At 46.7% G+C, this 13,698-nt stretch overlaps 1 protein-coding gene across 2 annotated transcripts; it reads right to left on the bottom strand.

Annotated features, from left to right (window-relative positions):
- Nucleotides 1–4,082: 4,082 nt before the first annotated feature.
- On the bottom strand, nucleotides 4,083–6,827 carry ATP5G1 (ATP synthase, H+ transporting, mitochondrial Fo complex, subunit C1 (subunit 9)). Of its 2 annotated transcripts, none has more exons than XM_004684304.2 (5): nucleotides 6,767–6,827; nucleotides 6,155–6,202; nucleotides 5,152–5,229; nucleotides 4,626–4,804; nucleotides 4,083–4,298 (listed from the first exon to the last, which is right to left on the bottom strand). In XM_004684304.2, the coding sequence occupies exons 2-5, from the start codon at nucleotides 6,191–6,193 to the stop codon at nucleotides 4,184–4,186; spliced, it is 411 nt and encodes a 136-aa protein (XP_004684361.1). In that variant the 5' UTR covers nucleotides 6,194–6,202; nucleotides 6,767–6,827; the 3' UTR covers nucleotides 4,083–4,183. The 2 variants fall into 2 exon arrangements, with proteins under 2 accessions (XP_004684361.1, XP_012581438.1); XM_012725984.1 differs by lacking the exon at nucleotides 6,767–6,827 and adding an exon at nucleotides 6,665–6,760.
- Nucleotides 6,828–13,698: the final 6,871 nt, after the last annotated feature.

Raw genomic sequence — 13,698 nt, 5'->3', positions numbered from 1 at the left:
TAGCACATGGGCGGGGCTTAGCCTAGTGCTCCCTCACTTTCTCTTGGCAACACCTGGCTTGGTAGACAGAGGGGGAAAGTGTTTTCCTGTACCTCTGGGGATGGCTGACACAGCTGAGAAGAACTTAGAATCAGAACTTTTCCCCAGATCCTTCCCGGTCTGCACTGTCCTTCCCGGAACCTCCTTCTTGTGCAACAAAGTTTGGTAGCATCTGCTCAGGGCAACCAGGCCAGGGCCCTCACCCAGTGTCCTGGCGTTCAGGCCACTGCTGGCCTCAACCTTCTCTAAGGTACAGCATGAAGCTCCTCCTCCCCTTCCCCAAAGGCCCTTGCCCCTGAAGCAGCCCTTTCCCTCCAGGACCCAGCCTTTTTTTGGGCTCAATGCTAGGGATAGATGAAAATTGAGTTTCTGAATTGCAAGGAAAAATCTTAACTTGGACTGGGTGTTTGAGGCTTCTAGGTACTCATGGCTATATATAAAATACATGTATTAGCTTGTCACTGCATCCCTCAGCTTCATATGCACAGCATTAATTTCTTGAATATTATACACATACTTATCACAGTACTAACTTTTATTTACATTTATCTATCAGAATCATCTCATTTTGTTGTTACAACCTCCATGAATTGTCCCCATAGTAGAGATGAGGACATCAAGGCACAGAGGAGAAAATTAGCTTCCTGGGTAGAAAGAGACAGGCTGGTCCTTTCCTGGTGGCACAGTGGGTTAAAGCGTAGCACTATGCAGCTGTTTCAGCGCAAGTTCGATCCCCAGCCAGGGAGGCGAGCTGACCCACATGGCACCGCAGGCCTCTCCTGTCTCATCTGCAGCTCCCTTCATCAGTGTACTCTGTCAGTCTGCCTGTTCTGATTCCCGCTCTGTCTCTGGTGAATCCTCTCACCTCTTCTGCACCTCTGGCCTGTACCCTAGTTCTGTATGCATAAATAAATAAATTTTAAAAAGAAGAAAGAGACCAGGGATTGATGCTCAAGTCATTTCCTTTTGCCACCATATTGAACTCTCTCTTGCTCTCTTTTTTTTTTTTTAAAGAACTAGGGTATAGGCCAGAGGTGCAGGGGCTGGCAGAATTTACCAGAGTTAGAGTGGGGAGTAGAAATACACTGCTGAGGGGAGCAGTGGACAAGACAGGAGAGGTCTGCAACACCATATGGGTCAGCATCCTGGCTGGAGATCAAACTCAGGCCAGAGTGGTGATAGTGGTGAGACTCAAGCCCTCGGTCACCAGGGGCGTACCACGTTGCACTCTTAAGGCACTGGTTACTTATTGTTCTTTAGGTCACTCTCGCTGTGAGAATATAAACAGTCCTCTCAAGGACAAAGCACCTCTGTATCTGCTCACACTTTTGCACTAAGCAAAATGGTTTCATTCATGGACCGTAGATCCAAGGTAAAGAATCTTAATGGAAAGGAACTTTTCCTTTGACCTTGGGCTCCGTGGGCCCACCATCCACATTCCCAAGTCTGATGATTCGGACTTGGCTAATTCAGCAATCCCAAGGCTGTTTGGGACCAGTGATGAAGAGAATTTCTTAACAACACCCTGGTAAAACTATGTGCCTGAAATGCCACAGAAAGAAAAATGCAATCACCTTCCCTAGAGGCTGTTCCTTGATTACCACCAGAGGGTAGTGGCCTGGCAAGGATGCCAGCATGGCATCCCAAAAGGGTTACTGCACTGTTTTCGTAACAGAATTACCACTTAATCCATTGCTCCCTTGGTGATACCTCAGCTGCCAGTTCAACCTCAGCCCATTTCTTCTTTTTTAAAAAAAATTTATTTATTTGTGCATACAGAACTGGAGTACAGGCCAGAGGTGCAGGGGGGTGAGAGGATCCACCAGAGACAGAGTGGGGAGCAGAACAGGCCGATGGACTGAAATACACTGCTGAGGGGAGCAGCGGGCGGGTCAGGAGAGTTCTGCTGTGCCACGTGGGTCAGCTCCCTGGCTGGGAATTGAACTCGTGCTGAAGTGGCTGCTGATAGTACCCTCACAGCGCCCTGCTTTAACCCGCTGTGCACCAGGGAGGGTGCCCATTCCTTCTTTTTGGCCTTGAGGTTCCTGGTCTGTGCTTCGGATTCACCACTGGCTTGCCATGGGCCACCTCAAGAGTTACTTACTGTGAAAGGGCTAAGAGATTACAGCAGACCAGTTCTCTTAAATTATGTCCTTAAGCCAGGCGCCGCTTGTCAACATCTGACATTTGGTAGTTGGCCATCCTAACTCGGGCTGGCAGGTTGTTACCAATACCTAATGCTGCTAACACCCCACCGTGCCCAGCAGTGAATTAGGGTGCCAGATGTACCAAAGAAAGAAGCCCTTAACTGAATGAACTGGAGACACTGGCCTGCTGTAGAGCTCCGGCTTGTCACTGAGCCCAACAAGTCAGCACAGGGCCAAGAACGCAGGTTTTGGAGTATAAAAGTCCAGCTTTACTAACCAGACACATGCCCCTCCCCTCCTTATCTGTAAGATAAAAAGCTCAGCAGAGCCTGACCTACATGTGGTTCCTGGACCAAGCACCAGCTTCCTTGCTCTGCCTGCACCCTCACAGCACCAACTTCTCTGCCCACGGGCATCATTCACTGTTGCTCCCACTCGATTGCCAGACTCCTCCAAGGCAAGGACCTGGCACTTTTTCTGCCTTCCCCAAAGCACCTAAGACGGTGCGCAGGTAACTGAATACTTTAAGAGTCTGTGCAGGTTGATGCAATCCAAGGGGATTGCAACCGAGATGGAAAAATGCACAAAATGATGTAAATATAAACTATTATATTAAAAAGAGTTGGTGGAGGTTGAAACCATTCTTGATTCATTTTTTTGTTGCCTTATCCCTCTTTGCTAGCTGTCTTTTAGCTGGGAGTTGTCATCAGTACTAGGAGAGTTCTCAGTGGGCCCTCCCTGGTGAGGCACAGTGGGCTACAGTGCAGCACTAAGACACTTTCAGCACGCGTTCGATCCCGGCCAGGGAGGTGACCACATGGCGCAGCAGACCTCTCCAGATCCGCCCGCTGCTCCCCTCAGCAGTGTACTTCGTCAATCTGCTCATTCTGCTCCCCGCTCTGGCAAATCCTCTCACTGTCAAAAAAAAAAAGCTCTTGGTTTCACTATTTCACGCAACTCTTCTGACCAGTTGATAAAAGGTTTTCACAAAACCGGCGCCTCTTCTAAGCGATTACTCCTTTTCTTCTACATTCGTTCCGTCCACGGACTGCTCCTGCTTGGGCTTAGAGAACAGCAGCGGTGGATCGACCAGCTAAGCTGTCTCTTGGGTGATGAGTCCCACTTAACGCCCAGCGAGGGGGCCTGACACTGAGACCCTGAGGAAGCTCACTTGCTCCCTCACTGCATGAAGCTCTAAGCAATGAATCCATCAGTATATTCACTCTCAAAAACTTTTTTATTCCTAGTAAAACTAAGATTGCGAATCTTCCAAGAACCAGGACGGCATTCCTCATTCATTTTATTCAGGGGTCTAAGAAAGGACAATGGAGAATGAAAATGAAACTTCTAAGTTGCATTACAAAGTGAAATTAAGTGAGGGCTGAAGGAAGCCTATCCCTGCCTCTAACCGCTGTCCCCCTTCTCTGGCACGTTTCCCTCTGTCCCTCACTTGTGTGGCCAAGATGAAAATGGACTGGCTAGTGTGGCAGTTAAAGGTTTAGGTTGGTATGAGGGGGGCTCTGATTCTGCCACTTAACTGCTCTGTGGCGCTGGACAAGTTATTTTGCTTCCTGTGCCTCAGCAACCTCATTTCGCAAATCAGGTTTTATGAATGTCCTTCTAATTTATAGGTTGAGAAAACAAGCATAAAACATTCCACATAGAGCTTGATGCAAAATAGCTCCTCAAAGTTGTTGTTCTGCTTTGGACGGGGAAAAAAAAAGGCACCTACTGCTCAGGCAAATCCACACTCCCCCAAGAGATACAAAGAACATTCCACGTTCCTAGTCCCACAAGTCGCTTCCCAACCATCAAGAGTTGACCCAGTCCCACATCCCCCGCCCTACCTTCCCACCAGGGCCCTCCCCCAGGGCAAAGGAGAGGCACAGGCACAGGTTTAGAGAAACGTTGTGTTTAATGGTAAAGCTCAGCACACTCCAGCACCGGTGTGGCCGGGAATCGAAGCAGCAGGGACGGGTAGATCACCCCTCGGAACCTCACATGGCGAACAGGATGAGGAAGGCGACCATCAAACAGAAGAGCCCCATGGCCTCGGACAGGGCGAAGCCCAGAATGGCATAGGAGAAGAGCTGCTGCTTGAGTGACGGGTTCCTGCCAGGGACAGAGAGTGGAGCCAGCTCTGGCAAAGGCGGGATAAGGGCACGGGCAGTGGTAGACGACGAGGTAGGTGAGGTGAGTGGGGAGCGCTGGAACTGGGAGGAGCCCACATATCTCTGGGGATTTAGACAGGCAAGCAGAGTACCCACATCTGGTAAGTTTAAATGAGAAACTCTGAGTGCTAAGTGTAGGTTGGAAACAAATTTGGATTCAGAGCTCACCAATGAAAATAGGCTCCTAAGGGGAGCGCCTCATGCTGAGGCCGTCTCAAATAGGGTGGAATTTACGGTGGGAGATACTGTAGGTTATCCCTAAACTTACCTGGCATAACCAATAATCAAGCTGCCAAACACTGTCCCAATGCCAGCCCCTGACCCAGCCACACCAACTGTGGCGGCTCCAGCGCCAATAAATTTGGCTGCTGTGTCAATGTCCCGGGAGACAACACTGGTCTGGAACTCCCGTCTGGCCTCCTGGAGCGGGGAGCTGCTGCAGGAAGGCTGGAGGAGGGGCGAGAGCAAGGGGATAGTAAGGCACAAGGACAGGTGGCAGGCTCCACCCCCACCCCACCCACCTGCGCTCTGAATCTGTTGGCAAACTGGCAAGTACAGAATGCTTGGACTGTAGAGCATGCTGGGGATTAGTTTTAGGGTTCATTTCCAGAATGGACTAGGGAAATTTCATGGGTTAGGGAAACCTCAAGTTTGCAACTTTCTCACCTACAAAGCTCACATTGGGGTACCTAGAAACTATTAAAACACCAGGTTCTGTAACTGTCCTCCACTTTGGTCTAACTTGAAGGACCCCTGTTTGGGGAAAATTCCTAAGAGGGCCCATAATCCCTTACCTGTTTCGATGGGATCTCTGGCCTGTTCAGGAAGGAGGCAGACACAGGCCTGACGAGGCCCCTGGTACAACAGCGCATCTGTGAAATCAGAAAGGTAGCTCATTCGCCCCACAAAAAAAATCCAGACAAGGAAAAAACAAGAACAACACAACTAACTGCTGTCAAAAATGACTACAAATATCATAAACTGAAAAAGTTCAATATAGCTCAAGGTCAACTACTATATTCCTGATTCCACCATAGACGTGCACCTAAGACAGCTGTTCCAAAGGCCTGGTGTGGTCAGCAGTGGCAACCTTCCCATTAAAAACCAGGTACCAAAGTTCACTTCTGTGGGTATGGCCCTAGTCAGTATCCCAGAGAGGAAGGAGAACCCACTCTGGGTTCAAACCAGGTACAGGAAGGGTCTGGCCCAGGTAACCAAAGGAATCAGACGGAAAAATCTTATTTTGCTAAAACATACAGCGCTATATCCCTGGAGTGGACAAGGTCCAGGACGCCTGGTGAGGCTCCCGGAGAATGGACTGGAGCACAGCCCCCTGTAACATGGATTTCCCAAAATATTTCCAGAAGCAGACTGCAGTGATTCTCAAATTCGGTGGAGCTTCAGAAAAACCTGGGGAGTTCTTAAAAACCAGAGAGGTTCCACCACTTCCCAGTCTGGTGAACTGGCCGGGGCTGCAGCAGGGCATCAGAATTTTTCAGAGCTCTCCATGACTCCTATGTGCAACCAAGATTGAGAATCACTGCTTTACTGGGATGTCCGATTGTGGCCAAGTCAGACCGAGGGTAAAGGTCAGGCGGTCCCATATTCCGAGGACATTCCAAAGCCAAAGATAGCTTGGTTTACAGGCCGAAATAAACGGGGACCGACTGCATCACATCCTGCGGCCTCCTCCGGAGAGCCAACATCAGCAGCACGCCAAGCTCCTTTCAGCTCATTCATTAAATATTGAAGGCCTCCACCTCCAGCACTACAGATCACCCCAGGGCGGCAGCTTACCAAAGCCGGAGAAAGGAGCAGCGCCCCGGTGGTCTGCATTTTTTCAGTCTGCAGAGGAAAAAAATATCCGTCGACAACCTGGTCACTGCTTATAGTGGCGACCTTCGAGCGTCCCCTTCACCCGCCCGTCCTCCCCGGACCACGCTCTTCCTCGCACAGTGCCCCAGCTGAGGAGGGCATTAGAGGTCAGAGGAAGAGAGCGAACTCCACAGTCCACCACTCTGAACGCGACTGGGCTGCGAAGGAAGGTCACGGGGATCGGAAATAGAGCAAGAGGCCCGAGTCCCAGGGGGGGAAATGTTGCTGGAGGACGGTCCCCCGGGAGCACTGGAGGCAGATATTGGGCAAGGTGCGGCAGGGAGCTGCCCATCTCAACAGCTGTCCAGGGCCCGCCACAGCCCGAGCCTTCCATTCCGCATTACCGTTGGTAGTGAGCATTATTAGGGCTACGAGCGTCCAGTCTGCCCCGGCGCTAGGAACTAAGACCCCTCTACGCAGCCCAGCCCATACCTCGGCCGATCGCTCGCCGCCGGCCCCGAGTCACCTGCACTCCCACTGCCCAGCTGCCCCTGCTTAGACGACAGCTCGCCCCGCTCAAGGTGACTGACTCACCTCCCAGCTTTAGCTCTAGGTCTAGGCGCGCAGCTCTCCCACCCACGTGTCCCGAGGTCCCCCCACTCTCATTGGCCGCAATGTCCCCGCATTCCTATTGGTTGACGTCTTCTATTCCTCCTTTCTTATTGGTTCTCTGTAGTTTCTTCCTCTCTCCTCACTGGCTCTTCGTGGATGATCCCGCCTCCATGCGGGGAAAGGCGGGGTTTGCCGCCGACATTTGGCTTTCGATTGGTCGGTTCCTGAGACGCTCGACCATAGAGTTGGTGGGACTCGGAGGTTCCATAACCTCCCTCACAAAATGGCGACCAAGGTGGAAGCGGCCGAAAAAGGCGTGGGAGAGATGACCGGACGCCGTACGCAGACAGACACATGACCTTGGACCTGAGCCTTCATTTGGGCTCTTGAGCCTTGAGGCGCGTTGCATATTGGGATTTGTAGTCAAATAGGAGACCTCAAGGACGCCTGAAATCCCGCGAGACCTTCTTGCCCGAGCCGGGAAAGCCAACGCCTTTGCAGCAATTCCCGCGGTAGTGATTTGTAGCTGCCTTATTTCCGCCATAGGGAATAAAACCGGCCGGCTCTCCTTGAAAGTCCTATCATGGGCGCGATCGCCTTAGTGGGCCATGACTAGTGCTTAACACTGGCCGGATTTTTTTTAAAAATACCTTTTTATATTGTAAAAACATTCTAGAATAAAGCACTTACTATCCTGATACAGCAAAGAAGAGGAACAGGTAGCTTACTAAAGAAGAAATGGAAATGGAAATACTAAGCAAAGAAATAGGAGACAAGTGCAATATTTTGCACTTTTCAAAAGAACGGATTTTTTTTTTTTTATTAAGACACTTTCCTAAACTGCTGGTGAGAAGAATCAGAAAACCTTGAAAGCAGTTTGGGAATGTTTATTGAAAGGTCCATTTGAATGGTCCATTCTCTTTGATCCAGATATTCTTGGGGAATTGAGAGCATTTTACCTCTCCATTGTCATTAACTAGGAATCTTGAAGAAAAACTCAGAAGTGTAAAGATTCTATTCTGTGCAGAGTTACAAGTACATGCTTAAATAAATTAGACCTTTATTTAACCACATAAGTAGACATTTAACATATTTCTTAAGAGTTTAGTTATTTGCAGAGTATCTCATACTGGGAAAATTTTCATGATGTAAGATATAAAAAATGTAACAGTATTGTAAAAAATATAGAAAAAAGGCCCTCCCTGGTGGTGCAGCGGGTTAAAGCACAGCACTAAGAAGCTAAAAAGCCACTTCCGCATGAGTTCTAGCCTGCCCCGGAGGTGACCACATGGCGTGGCAGACCTCTCCTGACCTGCCCGCTGCTCCCCTCAGCAGTGTACTTCATTGATCTGCCTGTTCTGTTCCCCACTCTGTCTTCTGGTGAAGCCTCTCGCCGCCCCTGAGCCTCTGGCCTGTACCTAGGTCTCTATGCACAAATAAATAAATCTTAAAATATATGTATATATATAGAAAAAGATTTCGAGAAAATAAAACAATAGCTAATTCTGGATATGTAGTTAATGACTTACATTTTTTGTGTGTATCAAATTCCTAATAAAAAATAGAAATCTGGAAAGTCTGTACTCTTAGTAAAACTGTTAGGCAACACCTTATCAAAACATTTTAAGATTAAGGAGACTTTTAAGATGTTCTGCCAGGGACCTCCCTGTTGGCCCAAGGGGTTAAAGCACAGCACTATGAAGATAGATACAGCAAGAGTTTGATTCCTCGCCAGGGAGGAGACCCCATGGCCAGCAGACCTCTCCTGACCCCCCACAGCTCCCCTTAGCAGTGTATTTCTTTGGCTCTGCCTGTTCTGCTCCCCACTCTGTCTCTGGTGAATACTCTCAAGTCCTCCCCAACCTCTGGCCTGTGCTCCAGTTCTGTATGCATAAATAAAAAAACCTCTAAAATAATGTCCTGCTGGCGCCGTATAATGAAAGATTGTGGTGTTTTGAAATCACAGACTTGAGTTCTTGTCACGGCTCTATTGTTTAACTGGATGTGTGCACCCCTGAATAGATGATCAAATTTCTCTTGTTTAGTATTGCAATTTATTATTTATTTTTAAAAAATTTATTTATTTATGCACACAGAACTGGGGTACAGGCCAGAAGTGCAGGGGCGGTGAGGGGATTCATCAGAGAGAGGGTGGGGAGCAGAACACTGATGAAGTACACTGCTGAGGGGAGCAGCCCACCTGTCAGGAGAGGTCTGCTGCACCATGTGGGTCAGCTCCCTGGCCAGGATAGAACTGGTGCCAAAGCAGCTGTGGCTAGCTTCATAGTGCTGCACTTTAACCCATTGCGCCAACAGGGAGGGCCTCAATTTATTGTTTATTAAATATGTTTATTAAATATGCACAATATGGCCAGTATTGTGGTGAGTGCATTCACACGTTATATGATTTACTCCTGCAGCTACCCTTCAGGTAGGCATTAATAGTTCCATTATACATTATATATATTGCCCCATTTTACAGAATGTATTTCCTCATTGTGGTGGATTTAGTAAGAGTAAAGTCAAATATCTGAACCCAGGTTTTTCTGGGCACAAAACAGAAGCACTTGCACATCAGCTCCGGGCCTCCCTAAAACTGAGTAACCAGTTGTTAAATAACAAAAATTCAACTGAGTCCATTTAAAGATCTAATTGTTTTTTGGGGGGATTTTTGAACCAGACAGCATCCCATCTGGAAATAGAAAGGAGCTCCAAAGAGCTAAGGAAATGGAAAGGTTTAAAAGCAGAAGGAGGAAGTAAAAAAAAAAAAAAAAGATTTTTTTTTTCAGCCTACCTAGCTGTGAGGAATGGAAGGGGGCTGTGTGGCAGTTTACCTCATTCATGCTGACAGCAAGATTGCAGACTGACTGGTCAAGATGACATTCCTGGAGAGGGTTGAAACTGCAATTAGGTTCGGCATTTAGTCTTCGTTTAGGGATTTAGGCTTACTACGAGTAACTCCATTTGTGGCCTGTTGCTTCTTTTTCACACAGTAAAACAGAGTTACAAGCACCTTATAAAATGCCAGACATAGGTTGGTATGGTGAATGTGCCCTTCTGTTACTAGTCTCCCACCAGTTACATTTCATTTGGATCATCTCTAACTTTGTCTACATGTTTTGCTTTTCCTCTTACAGACTTGTGACATAGCTTTCCTTAGCAGTGTATTTCACTTGATCTGCCTGTTCTGTTCCCTACCCTGTCTCTGGTGGAAGCTCTCACCCATTGCACCTCTGGTCTGTACTCCAGTTCTGTATGCATAAAAAAAATTTTTTTAAAAAAAGATTTATTTATTTATTCATACAGAACTGGGGTACAAACCAGAGGTGCAGAGGCAGTGACAGGCTTCACCAGAGACAGATGGGGAGCAGAACAGGTAGATCGATAAAGTACACTGCTGAGAGGCGCAGTGGGCAGGCCGGGAGAGGTCTGCCGCGCCATGTGGACCATCTCCGGGGCCAACAATGGAATCTCATGCTGAAGTAGCTGCGGCTGGCTTGTAGTGCTGTGTCCTTAGCCACTGTGCCACCAGAGAGGGCCCTAAAATCTTTAAAACAAACAAAAAAAAGATGTGAATTTGGGAGTTAAATAGGATTTAAATCTTGGCACTCACTTCCTACTGTGTGATTGGAGGAAACTTTCTTAGCTTTTCTAAGACTGCCTGCATCTATAAAAGCTTGGATGTAAACCTTTTGCAGTAGGATTGTGGCAAAGAGTAAATGAGATAGTGTACCTTTAATTATTGTGCTTTTAAAAAATAAGATTTATTTATTTATGCATACAGAACTGGGGTACAGGCCAGAGGTGGGGGTTGGGGCCTTGAGAGGATTTACCAGAGACAGAGTGGGTTGCAGAAGAGGCAGATTGACCAATTACCCTGCTGAGGGGAGCAGCCGGCCAGACAGGAGAGGTCTGCTGTGCCATATGGAGCACCTCTGGGCCTGGGATTGAACTCACACCTAAGCAGCCACAGCCAGCTTCACAGTGCTGAAGCTTTAACCCTGTGCACCACCAGGGATGGCCCATTGTGCTCTTTTAATTATTAAAGTAGAAAGTGCTGGTGCCCCAGAAAAGGTTGTGCCAAATGGAAAGTAGCTGGGAAGCCTAAGTCCAGACCTGACATCTTGGGGGTTATATCTTCCTGGCTTGAAGGAGGCCAAACAACCTCTGGAAACTCAGAATTCCTGAGTAGGCAGAAAAACTTTTGATGACAGAGGCAAAGGGCAACCTTGTGGATTATAAATCAGCACGTCCCTCTTGCCAAAGGCATTTCTGACTCAGAGCTAACCTCTTATACCTAGAGTTTTTTTTTTTTTAAATAAAACAACTTATTTATTTATATATATTTTACATCATTGTTCATTTTTGTACAGTTTCTTTTTTTTCACAGGTGTAGTCCCCATAAAATTCCTACCAACTCACCCCAATACCTAAAGTTTTACCTCAGGTCTCCACTTTCCTTCCAGCTCAATTTCTCACTCTTACTTTAGAAATTCACTTCAACAAATGATTTTTGAGTACTTAACACCTTAAATGTTGTAGTTGATCCTGGCAGGACATGGATAAATCAAACTAGTTTTTACCCTAAAGAAACTAAAAATTAGGGGCTTTTCTGGTGGCCTACGGGTTAAGTGTCAGGCTATCACCACTGAGTTTTATCCCAAGTTCAATCCCCAGCCAGGGAGGTGACCCACATGGCCCAGCAGACCTCTCCTGTCTCAGCCGCTGCTCCCCTCAGCAGAATATTTCAATAAATCTGCCTGTTCTGCTCCCCATGCTGCCTCTGATGAGTCCTATCACCCCGACACACCTCTGGCTTATTCCCCAGTTCTTCTATGCATAAATCATAAATAAGTAAATATTTTTATTTAAAAAGTCTCAGAATATTACAAACATTACCAAGAAAATAAGTACATAAACAAACAATTAAAACTTATGTTAACGAGGCCAAAAAACTATCAACGAAGTGCCAAGAAGAGAGGAATTAGCTCCAACTGGAAGGAACCAGCGGGGACCTCAGTCTCAGGACTGAGTTTTGAAGCTAACTGTAAGTCAGAGCTGGCTTTAAGGGAAAGGAGGTGGATGGGGGCAGTTCCAGGCCGCGGGGGCAGAAAGTAGAGAAGCAGGACAGTTGACTTGTCCAGTCTTAGGCTCATCGGCCATGGCCGCTGGCAGCACAAACTATACTGTTCAACTTACCTTTCTGGAAATAGCATTTGACCAAAGGTATGGAGATGCCTAAAAATGCTACATAAAATATAACAAATATAACACCCAAGCTTGCTTTTGATAGCAAAAAGAAAATAGTATCTATATTATATCCAAATTTCCAACTTCCCACCTTGAAGCAACACCTTCTCAACCCAGCTGGTGTTGATATATTCTGTAACATTAGTAAGAAAATATAAATGGAGGGTGGGGGGCTGCGGTTAGTTGGAAGGAGGTGTGGGGGGTGGGGAGGAAAAATTCATGGTGGTGAAAAAATGAAAAAAATGAAAAAAAAAAAGAAAAAATTCATGGCTTTCAAGTGCGTCACTGTGCTCACAAGAAAGTAAGGAAAGTCCTTTGGGACACCAAGCAAAGAGAGAACATAAAACCAGAGCAGTAAACAGGTAATGTTAAATTGAAGCTGCCATGTCTGAGAAAATGGAGGGAAAGAGAAAGTGGGGTCAGTGACAGGAATTCAGTTTCAGTCCTCCGTGGGGACAGTAGGGTTTGGGGCCTGTGCAAAATAAGAAGTTGAAATTGAAATTTCCAAATAAAGCCAAGATTCTCAAAAGGCCATCTTCTTTGAAGGGTGAATTTTCTTTTTCAAACTCTATTCACCGGGAGGTAGTAAGAAAGCCTGTCTGTCTGGGTAGGGGAAAAAAATCCCTGAGAATTTGTAAACCCAGTCCACCCACCCGCCTCAGTTCAATGCCTGACTGTGAGCTAACTCACATATGGCGCGGCAGACCTCTCCTGACCCACCCGCTGCTCCCCTCAGCAGTGTGTTTTGGTCAGTCTGCCAGTTCTGCTCCCCACTCTGTCTCTGGTGAGTCTTCTTACCCCTCCCTCCACACTTCTGGCCTGCACCCTAGTTCTTCTATGCAAAAACAAACAGAATCTTTAAAAACAAAGCAGTTCTGAACCTGGGGTATCCTGGGGCTGAAACAATGTAAAATTCTTCAGGATACATGCAGAATTCCCACAACAACTGAAAAGTGATTGCTGTAAAGAACACTCTGCAGTGAACAAGGATCAACACATACAATAAATAGCAAGGATTTCAGATAACACAATTTTAGATGGCAACTCAATTATAAAAGGGAGTAAATGGGTCCTCCCTGGTGGCACAGGGGTTAAACACAGCGCTATGAAGCTATGGGCAGCCACTGCAGCACTAGTTTGATCCCTGAGCAGGGAGCTGACCCCACATGGCACAGCAGACCTCTCCTGTCCTGCCTGCTGTTCCCCTCAGAGGTGTATTTCAGTCAATATGCCTGTTTTGTTCCCCACTCTGTCCCTGGTGAATCCTCCACCACCCACACCTCTGGCATGTACCATAGTTCCTCTATGCATAAATAAATAAAATCTTAAAAAAATATAATAAAAGAGGGAGTAAAATGCAGTGATTAAGGATATGGACTTTCAAGCTAGCTCGATTCACTCTCATCTAGGATCTCTTATTTACTATCCAGGTGATCTTGGGTGAGTTGATTAAATTCTCTGTGCCTTCATTATCTTATGAGGATTTATAGAATGTCTAGAACAATGTTTGGCATATAATGTTGCAGAAGTATTTATTAATATTTAAAATAGGTATTTTTACAATGATTAAAAACATGGCTTTTAAAAAGAAAAGGTCAAGGTGGTCTAGAAAAGAAATTGAAAATTGCAAAAACAGTGTTATTTTTTTTTTTTTTTTTTTTTTA

This window comes from Condylura cristata, unplaced genomic scaffold (assembly GCF_000260355.1).
Source record: "Condylura cristata isolate star-nosed mole 26May11 unplaced genomic scaffold, ConCri1.0 scaffold00017, whole genome shotgun sequence".
NCBI lineage: Eukaryota > Metazoa > Chordata > Mammalia > Eulipotyphla > Talpidae > Condylura > Condylura cristata.
This window is presented reverse-complemented; position numbering and strand designations above follow the sequence as displayed.

What these genes read in the sequence shown, in the direction of transcription:
- ATP5G1 (XM_004684304.2), bottom strand. Translation starts at nt 6,193, where the DNA reads ATGCAGACCACCGGGGCGCTGCTCCTTTCTCCGGCTTTG. An exon ending in TGCTCCTTTCTCCGGCTTTG is followed by an intron (nt 5,230 to 6,154) that starts GTAAGCTGCCGC and finishes CTGATTTCACAG; the next exon opens with ATGCGCTGTTGTACCAGGGG. An exon ending in TTGATTATTGGTTATGCCAG is followed by an intron (nt 4,299 to 4,625) that starts GTAAGTTTAGGG and finishes TGTCCCTGGCAG; the next exon opens with GAACCCGTCACTCAAGCAGC.